The 10,130-nt window shown below is 39.8% G+C and overlaps 1 protein-coding gene across 2 annotated transcripts; it reads right to left on the bottom strand.

Moving 5' to 3' along the window:
* Positions 1-1,161: 1,161 nt before the first annotated feature.
* On the bottom strand, positions 1,162-3,433 carry LOC101306512 (methylmalonyl-CoA epimerase, mitochondrial-like). 2 transcript variants are annotated; one of them, XM_004296709.1, is made up of 4 exons: positions 3,329-3,433; positions 3,003-3,233; positions 2,129-2,204; positions 1,162-1,498 (listed from the first exon to the last, which is right to left on the bottom strand). In XM_004296709.1, exons 1-4 carry the CDS (start codon positions 3,416-3,418, stop codon positions 1,470-1,472), a joined length of 426 nt encoding a protein of 141 aa, XP_004296757.1. In that variant the 5' UTR covers positions 3,419-3,433; the 3' UTR covers positions 1,162-1,469. The 2 variants fall into 2 exon arrangements, with proteins under 2 accessions (XP_004296757.1, XP_004296756.1); XM_004296708.1 differs by having other exon boundaries at positions 1,194-1,498; positions 2,160-2,204.
* Between the last annotated feature and the right edge of the window lie 6,697 nt (positions 3,434-10,130).

The following is a 10,130-nucleotide window of genomic DNA, read 5'->3' as shown; positions in this document are numbered from 1 at the left end:
TACAAGTCTCCAGGCAGCGCTATCGGTTCAAAACCTAACACTCAACGGGAACAATTTCTTTAAAATTATTTCAGCAAAATCAAATCAAACCTCACTTTGAGGCAACTTAATTTTTTTTTTTGAAAGGAGGCTACTTAATTATTTTGAGCGCAAAAGGAGAATTTCTGTATTAAAATTTAAAAAGACTGTTAAGAGAAATCGAGAAAATTAAATGACACGCAGATTGCATGTGAAGAGATTAGCTGTTTAGTTAATGAATCAGATGATTTAATTATGAAAACGTGCCGCATCATATATATTATTTTGTTTTTGTGCAAATGGGCATTTTCCTTTTGTTTAGTCATTGAGAGGTTGATTAAACCACCACTTATTCTAAATTTTCCTTTCCTTCCACACTCTTTCTTAATCCAATTTTTTCAACTTCTAATTTATTTTTTTAAGATAGTGAAATTTTCTCTATTTTACAATCTACACTCCATCTTTCATTTTTTTTGTTATAAAAAAAAGACAAAACACATGTGAGTAAAGATAAAATTAAAGTTACTATAAGAGGAAAAAAGAGGTGTGGATTACAAAAAAAAAAAAAGAATGCAAATTTCAATCCCTTTTTTAATCTCCAATCTTGGTGTGGATTATATGCTTTGACAATCAACATAAGGGTGACGAGTCAATAAATCATTGAACAACAAAGATTCGAAAAAATGAATAACAAAAATACTATTACAATTCAGAAAGAAGTGGAAGAATGACGGAGAGAATAACAAATACACTGGCACCATTAACATGATCTACGCCATTTTGTAGCGCCACCGTCTTGGATGCCAGGTACTTGAGGAGTTGAGGGGGTCATGGTCCTCCCAAGGCCTCCTTGGCTGTTCTCGACTCATTTTTTTATCAGTGTTTCAGAATCAAAAGCTTTGTGCAAGTGCTTTGATACCTGTGACTAGCTCTGTAACTGCTACTTACATGAGAAAGTGAAAATCGAATAGAGAAACGTGGTCCTTAGTAAGTAAATTAGGCTCATAGCGTCATACAGTCATACTTGTATACCAGGGCTCCAGTGGTAACAAGTTCCAACCTCAAATTCTCAGGAGTTGACAACCTGCTGGGTAGAAAGTTACTAGATTTATAGCCAATACAGTTAGATCAGTTTACCTCTTATTGATTAATCATGTAATGCTCAAAGTTAAGTTAATCAAGCAAGCAGATGGCATAAGAATGCATTCGACCAATTAAGTTTTAATACAACACACTAGTGAAATACAGTTATCTCTTCTATAATTTATGTCTATGTTGAGTTGACGACTATCAACTGATTAGAAAAGCATACATATACATCATAGTTACAATGACATATGAATCACTACAACTTCATAGAGCAAGGATTGCAACTTATTGTCGACGGAAGGGTGTACCGACTTATCAATCTCCTTTACCATTTCAAGCAACCCTCTGAGCTGCCATGGAGCTTACTGTCCTGCAACCTCCAAACCGTTGCCTGCATATTAAAATATTTTCAATAACAAAGAATTTGTTCTCTTCCCCCATATGCAAATAGACAAGGAATTCCCTTAATAATAGTATGGATGTGTTATGAGGGAGACACTAACAAAGTCCATTATCTGAAGATCGTAACGGCAAGTTTGATGCACAAATTGGATTGGATATGCAACTCAAAGAATGAAGGAAGAAATGGAGGCTGACTTCCAACTTTGGTGCAGGTAAACGAAAGGAGGACTACTTTTTTAATGAAAAACTTATCATTTTCAATGCCGACAACTTTTATGCAACTCCTTATATCCATCTACTTCCTTCAATTATGAATGTATAGGAAGTTAGCTTGTTCTTCCTACAATACACCTTCAAGCTAATGAGTTTACATTCCAAATTAATTTATTGAAGGACTACTCTTCTTAAGAATCAGATATGGAACCCAGCAATGTGTCTACTTCTCAATTACTTTCGCAACAGATCATGTTGGAATTATACGTATAGATTGCAATCACAGCACATGTACAGATCCTAAAACGCCTAGAATAAAGAGTAAACTTTAAATTATGTCTATGTCATACAAGTGTCAAAATTCAAACCAACACATAATAGAATAATTGGGATTAGAGAAGCTTACCATCTGGATCAAAGAAAAAGACCTGCCTAACCTTGCCATTAGGTAGTGACCTCTGAAAAGTTTGAATTCCCTTTTCCTGCACAAGAATACTCTGACTCAGACAACTCCCATTGAAGAGGGGAAGAAATATTAGATAAACCATCGAATGGCCACAGTTGACCTACACGAGAGGCGAGTAAGGTCTTTGCCCGCTGTGACAAGGACCCCAACCTGTTTAAGACTCCTTTCGAATCTAATTTCTTTCCAAGACCATTTTTTTTTAATGATGAGACATGTAATGCTCTTCTTATAGACAAAGGAAGGGAAAAACGGAGTGCTTTTCCACAGTCCCTATTTAAGCAAAGAAGGCAAGATGGGGAGAAAAAGGCGTTGATTTTTTAATAGGTTTTGGATGAGGTCATTATTTAGGAGGACCAGCAATCTACCACTTTCTCATTTGGTTAGGAGGACCAGCAATCTACCACTTTTAGTTTTGCTTCTGTCTTCTAATCTTTATATTAATGTCAATTTTGAAAATCTTCAGGTATATGAATCTACAGGTATGTCATATACACTTGAGTTCATATTACTATCAGATCACAGGCAAAATAAGAGGAGCGAAGCTTTCGAGGAGAGAAGGTGGGAAATGATGAGCAAACAACTGAGGTTTACTTGTTTCAAACATAGCATAGGCCTCAATCACCTCATCTTAGTCATCAATAATTTCAGTTCAGATATCAACACGCCAGCACATCAACATTTTCACCAGAATTGAAATTTCAACAACCAAACTACACAAATAGCAGCTCCTTAATCAAAACAACCAGTAACAAAATATCAAACCCACTCCAAACCATACAAAATCCAAAAGGGTAATCTGAAAAAGGATGCAAACCTTGAGTGTTTGCACAAAAGAGTCGAAATTGGAGACAGAGAAGCAGATATGGTGGCCTCTGGGAAGGTGGCTGGGGTCGGCAACAGGTGACGTGGCGCTCCAGGGTCCTTCAGGAAGCTGGTAAGTTGGGTTCCTCTCGATTAGGTGCATAGAAAAAGTGGAGGGTAAGTTCAGCCATATCACCTTGAATTCCCCAAAGTTTGGGCTCTCTATCTCCTCGAACCCAAATATCTATCAGTTCACGATCCCATGATTTCAGGTCAAATTCATTTGATGGAATTATAAGTAAAATGAAACAAGAAATTTGAAGCTTGAAAGAACCGAACCTCTTTGTAGAACTCTGCGAGGCGCCTGATGTCCGAGGATTCTCGGGAAATGTGGTTCAGACTGACTCCTTGTGCTACTGCTGCAGCCATTTCTTCTTCTATTTCGTACGCTATTTGGGGGCTGGGACCTGGTTTATATCGCTTGGGGCCTCATGGAAATGACGTCGCCCAGATATTTGCTTTTTGATTCGAATCAAAAATGGTTTTTCTAGGGCCGGCAATTTAGACCCTGACGAAACCAACCAACCATATACCAACCGTATCAAGCAAATTGATATGCCAAGTAGTTGGCAACCGAGTTTTCGGTACAGTAGTATCGTACCAAGTTTGAGGAGTCGGTTGGTACATGGTACAAGTTTTCCTAAAATACAATATACCGTGTACCAACCGAGTTATATTAAAAATAATAAAAAAATAATTAAAACTATTAATCCAAGCCGTTGATATGTAGAGATGAATCTCCATCGTTGATCTAACCCTAAGTTCATAATCCTTCTCTCGCCTCTCTCAGTCTCTGCTCTCTATTCTCTCAGTCTCTCGATTCGGCACCTCAACTCGGCAAACAGCAGCACCTCGCACCTCCGCCACCTCGACTGGGCAGCACCTCATGCCTCCGCCACCTCACCTCACACCTCCACCACCTCGACTTCACAGCACCTCCGCCACCTCGCTTCAAGAACTGGGTAGCACCTCGCCTCTCTCGCCGTTGACCTCGCCTCTCTCAGTCTCTCGATTCGGCACCTCGACTCGGCACTCAGCAGCACCTCGCACCTCCGCCACCTCACATCACACCTCCAACACCTCGACTTCACAGCACCTTCGCCACCTCGCTTCGAGAACTGGGCAGCACCTCGCCTCTCTCGCAGTCGACTCGGCAGCACCAAGGGCAGCGCCTCGACTCGACAGCGCCAAGGGCAGCTCCTCGACTCTCCAACGAATAAGCCATCGGCTCCGTTCGAGAAGCCTTTCGCCAAGCCTTGTTTGAGACTTGTTCCTCCACAGACAACCCATCTTTCTTCACTCTCAGATACATCTCAACCTGTTGCCATTCAAAGATTCAAACTTTCAGCTGTTTATTTTATTTGATTCTCATTTTTTTTGTTTTGTGCTGCTTTTGGGTGAGATAGGTTTCAGGCACCAAAATACGATTGCTTTTGGGAAATGGGTATTTAGGGAATCGTCGATACAGTGTCTTCAATGAGTTCTCGAAGCAAGTCAAGGAGGAAACTAATAAGTACTTCCTATTCCTTCTCACTGTATCTTGCATTTGTAATGTTGATTTGGGTGTGTGTAGTTGAGGTCAAGGTAAATTATATTGGTAAAATATAGTGTGTAGTCAGAAGTTTTCAACTTTTTCTGGGTAAAGTTTGATGTTTTGATTGATTTTAGTTGATGAGATTAGTGTTGTTTTGCTACTTGGAACAGGTTATTGGTAATAGATAGGATCCCCAATTGATTGGGAAGTAAAAGTTTATGAATTTGCCTGTTTGTTTTTCTAACTTCGTACTAGTGCTTCTGATCATGAGTTTGTTTATACTTGTTTGTAACATTTGATTAGCCTCAGTGCCATTTCTGTGGCTGCTCCGCAATTTAAAAAGACGGTCAAGGAGCTGAAGGAGCAAGTGGAAGAGCTCAAGGGGGTGAAAGAAGATCTCAAAGTTAGGTAATTATGTGATACAATGACTTAGTGCCATAAGAAGTTGTAAAGTTAGGTAATTATCTATCAATTAAAGTTAGGTAATTATGTGATACAATGGCAGCGCCTCGACTTTCTGTGTTGTTTGGACTTTGGACATGTGTTCTTTAATATGTCAGTCATATTAAAGAATACATCAGAAGGGATACAATGGCAGTCAGAAGGGATCCAACTTTGAAGTTTGGTATGGTGATACCTGTGGTTCTGACCTTCAGATAAGAAAGATGTGTGTAAAAATCGAATATCAAACTCAGTTCTCTAGTTCATCTATCCATGTCTTTCTATGTTTCTTGGCTTGTTGCATTTGAAATTATATGATGTGTGAAACTTTGAATGTGTTTGAATAGTTTGATAATTGATAGAAGCTTGGTAGAGGCCCAAAAAAAGGATTCAAATGAGTTGGGCCTTTTAGTTTGTTGGGCCTCAATCTAAATTTGGTAGAGGCCCACTACCAACCGTACCAACCGAGCACCAACCGTACCAACTAAGTTGGTATACCAACTTTGACGATTGGTATTGGTACAAGATTTTGCCTACCAACTTTAAGTTGGTTGGTACATGGTATTGGTAAATAGAGTGGGTATACCTACCAATGTCAGCCCTAGTTTTTTCTGCAAGGTTCTATTTTAAAAGACACCAATTACTCAATTACTAAAGAGTGCACAAGTTGCTACTCCATTACTTTGAAATATTGGTAACATATCGAAAAACAAACTATATTATAAAAAAACATTATTACAAATAACACAGTTTTCTCATTATATGGTTGCACATAAATAAATTCGGCGACTATTCGTTTCATGCGATGATTAGGAGGTTGCGTATATTTAATTAAGCAAACATGTCACGGTCTCGCTAGAACAATCAAGACACACTGAGTGTGCATATCAGAACAAAACCTATATTGTCATGCCAAAAGCTGGTAAGGCCTATTATTGGCATAAAACTGAAATTAACTAGAAGCAAAAAAATGAGAAATAAAAAAGATAAAAAGAAGATAGATCAAGGACCCACGCCCAAGTTGAAGATTGCAACAGCCACCATCTACGTTCCTGTAGCACCCATTCCATCCCACAGTCGTCGGAGTCTCCAGCGCCACCCATTCTATACCGACTGATCGCAAGCCTTTCGTGATCCGATTTAGGGAAGAGCACACAAATTAGCACCCTCCCTACACCAGATGCACCCTATCTTCACCTTGCAAACCAAATCGGACTGTGCACAAAAAGCTCATAGAGTCGACCAACCAAACAGGTGCCTAGTTGCCAGCATTTGGGTTTCTCCTCGATGATCTCGACTCTCCCTCCCCCCCCCCCCCCCCGGAAAACTTTTTCTACGCACCAAGGTGCAAGTGAACCGAGCAACTAATATGAAATATTTTGATCCGGTCATCCACGTCGCATTATCATGCATGTATTCTAATACCGTCATTATCATGCATGTATTCTAATACCGTTAACAAAATTGAAACCCAAAAAAATAGTCCTAAGTTATTCCAACACAAGAGGTGAGGACTTGAGGTCGAATAAAAGATACTCTTATTATGGGTGCTAAATTTGATCGGATCAAAAATGAAAATGAAATAAAGGAATTTAGGGTATCTAGTTTTCTATTAGACCTTCGTCATACAACAAATTTGAGGGACTTGCACATTAATTGGTGCAAGTGCACCATGATGCGTAGAATTAGATGCCCCCCCCCCCCCCCCCCCCCCCCCTAACTCACAATAAAGGTTTGAATGAAACAAGTTTAATCATTAGTAAAGCTGAAGTCAACGAGGGCACGACCGTGAAAAAATTCCCCCCGGGGGGACTTCCATGAATGGACGGCAGCCCAGGCCGCCTACACCAAGATCGTTTGCCCTTCTACAAACGATATAGAAAGCACCGCCATCACCGCATCCTTTCTCCGACTTAGCTCACACCATATAAAATCCTTATATATGGGATCCCCTTTAGCCCGTCTGACAACGACGTCGCGAGAGCTTTTCGCCGGATCGGGCATGAACTCGTACCATGAAATGATCAAGTGCATAGTCTACTTGAAATCTTTTTTTTTTTAAGAGAGAAATAAATTACAACTAGAATTGCCTAACATTTTCTAGGACATTAATCTTATCAAAATTGGAAGCATTAAGAGCAGGAAAGGGAAACCTTTCGTTTCAAGTCATTAGAGAATGACTCAGCCAAAGGCTTGTAACAACATTCAGCCACAAAGTTTGCTTCTTCGAGGACATACTTGAAACTTATATCTTCGAATTGAATTGCAAAGAGAAAGGCATCATGGATCAAGGTTTTGAGCACCCAAGGCACTGTGCTCTCTTGGAACAGTCGCCAACAAGTTTGGAGTCTCCTTCAATGCAAATCTGTAGATGCCCATTAAGAATGGAAAACCCCGTCACGGAGGGCACTACATTCGGCAACTGGGACAGAGGAGCAACCCGGCCAACCTATGATCTGGAACTAACAATAAGGAGAACACCCTTACACCCTGCTGATTGATCTCTCAAAACAAACAATTGAAGTAAATTTGCTGTTGACCAGAGACCTATTAAAGTATAATTGAACTTAATTTGACTTGAGGAGGGGATGCCACTTTATCACCTCATTAGCTTTATGATGCAGAGAAGCAGAAATTGGGGAGCTGTAATAGGAAGAATCAAAGAAGTATTATTTAGAAGGAAGTAGGAACTAACATTTTACGGGCTATTACATTTTTAATATATAATCCATGCAGCTGGTGTGTTTAGGGCAGAGTAGTATATTAATTACAAAGTCGACCAGTACTTGCGGCTGGTGTTCATTGAGAAGTTGGCAATGGTAAGGCTGGGCATGGGACAAGATTAAGCTAATTCCGCGTCCCGTTCTGGACATTACACTCGGGAAAGGATCGGGACGGGCCCTACGTTTTTGAGAATTGAACTCGTTAAGTCCCGTCCCGGATGGGATCGGGACTGAACGGGCCTAAACTTGTCCATCTGGCCTAATGCCAAAACTTGATAAATAGCTAGGGACTTGCATCTATTGCCTCAATCCCAGACACCATTGACATACATACTGGAAGTCTGGAACTTTCAGAAACTTCATGATCGAGCATGAAAATCTAAATGAAACCAAATTATAGTGACACAAGCTAACATAACAGGTCTATACATTTCCAATTGAACCAACATATATCAGCAACTATGATTATCCAGAATTTACAGTAACAAAATCTAATTTCAACTAGGACAGAATTTAACACCTAACAAAGTAACCAATCGATATAGAAAAACACTGCAGATTACTATTATTTCCCAAGTCCACAACTTGCAATGAGAAACAAATGCATGGAACCCAGCAAATTATCAAAACTTGGTAACAAATTGGAAAACTCAATCAATCAAACCACCCAAAAAAGATAACCAAAGAATCAAAATTTGCAGACAAAGCATATGAGAATTTTGCCTCATACCCACATCCTATAATCACCTCTTTACTCGTCCTCCTCAAGAATTAATTATTTTCAGACAACCTTCACACTAGTGGAAAATTCAGAAGTCATATTCACACACTGCCAAAAACCAGCAAGCATAATAGCAAAGCAGCTTAAAATGTGAAACTGAAGGTGAATGATAGTGAGATTCTGAACTGATGAACTGATGAATGGGGGTTTCTTTTTCAAAGTTGAGCAAAGGAAGCTGCTAGGGGAGTGAAGCAGATGAAGGTAAGCTGGGAACTAAACATTACCTTAGTGTAAAATGGACAGTAGAGAACTAAAGATGTAATATTAGACGGCTGGGATCAAGTGGATAAGTGATATGGGACGGGGCGGGCCTTACGGACCCAAAATTATCAGTCCCGCGACCTGTCCCATTTTACTGACATGAGACGAGATCGGGACGGGCCTGCCAATTTTAGGTTTGAATCCCGTCCCGTCCCGCTAAATTTCGGGACGGGATCGGGATTACGGTTTTAATTGCCCAGCCCTAGGCAATGGTGAACATATAAGATAAAGGTCCTAGAGGGGGGGTTGAATAGGCCCTTAACAACTTTTTTCTGTATAAATTCGTTCTCAGGGATAGCAAGGTTTATAACTATCCTGAATAACAAATACACAGTGACAATAAATAAAAGTTGCAGTAAAATAACAATGAACACAAAGATGTTTTTTACTCGCAAAAACCCTGCAACCAGGGAGAAAAACTGTGTGCCCCTAACTTTTGAGGGACAAACTTTTCCACTATGTAAAACTTACTTCTTACAAGATTATAGTCTAGGGATATATCAACAACTTGTTCTCCTGCCTAAACTACCCACTAGTCTAGATCTATACCCTCTCTCTTGTTTCTGAGTACCTCACTCCTTACAAGATTACAGTATAGGAAACAACAACGACTTGCTATCCTACCTAGTCCCAAACTAGTCTAGATCTACATCTCTTGTCTCTAAGTGGCTACACATGAAGGTATAAGAAGTTTCAACTCAAAACTCAGCTATCACTTAACTGATTCTTCTTGAACACTTCTCAGAAGTTTCACTCTCAGAAACTCAGCTATCCTAAATTGATTCTTTCATGAACCCAGCTACCTCAGCGACATACATCAGAACTCAGCTATCCTCAGTTGCTTCTTTCATGAACACTTCCGGGGCTGCTGCACTACCAATTGATCTCATGGTATGCAGAATGCAATGAGTTTATGAGAAAAGGTTTTGTTCAGCTCTAAGGTTTATAATCACAAAAGGAAGACTTAGAGACTAATGAACAATGCAAAGGAAAACTAAAACCCAACAATACAAATGTAAAAACCACATTTTGACAACCATTGAGCAAAGGCAGCCTTGCTCAATATATATGGGCTGATGGAGTACTCTAACAAGAGAGAGACACAAGCCAAAGAGGTGCCACAAGAGGGCAGACACGAGGGCCAAAGCAAGGAAGGAGTTTTGGACTTTTGTCCTTGGCCAAACTCTGAAAGTGAGAGGTCATATGCAGCTGTCCTAGGCCAAGAAAGAAAGAAACAAAATAATCTTAAACAATGTTTGATTTAAAAGCAAGAGACAAATGTTTTGTAAACTTTTTCCTAAAAGCATAATACCACAATGGTTTAGCAAACCACTTTTCTCT

The sequence above is a fragment of the Fragaria vesca genome, linkage group LG4 (genome assembly GCF_000184155.1).
Source record: "Fragaria vesca subsp. vesca linkage group LG4, FraVesHawaii_1.0, whole genome shotgun sequence".
Lineage (NCBI taxonomy): Eukaryota > Viridiplantae > Streptophyta > Magnoliopsida > Rosales > Rosaceae > Fragaria > Fragaria vesca.
Note: the sequence above shows the minus strand (reverse complement) of the source record. Positions and strands in the feature narration are given on the sequence as shown.

Coding starts and splice junctions, on each gene's coding strand:
- LOC101306512 (XM_004296708.1), bottom strand. CDS start 3,418: ATGGCTGCAGCAGTAGCACAAGGAGTCAGTCTGAACCACATTTCCCGA. Junction 2,205..3,002: donor CTTTTGTGCAAACACTCAAG/GTTTGCATCCTT, acceptor ATTCTTGTGCAG/GAAAAGGGAATTCAAACTTT. Junction 1,499..2,159: donor GGTCACTACCTAATGGCAAG/GTTAGGCAGGTC, acceptor TTTAATATGCAG/GCAACGGTTTGGAGGTTGCA.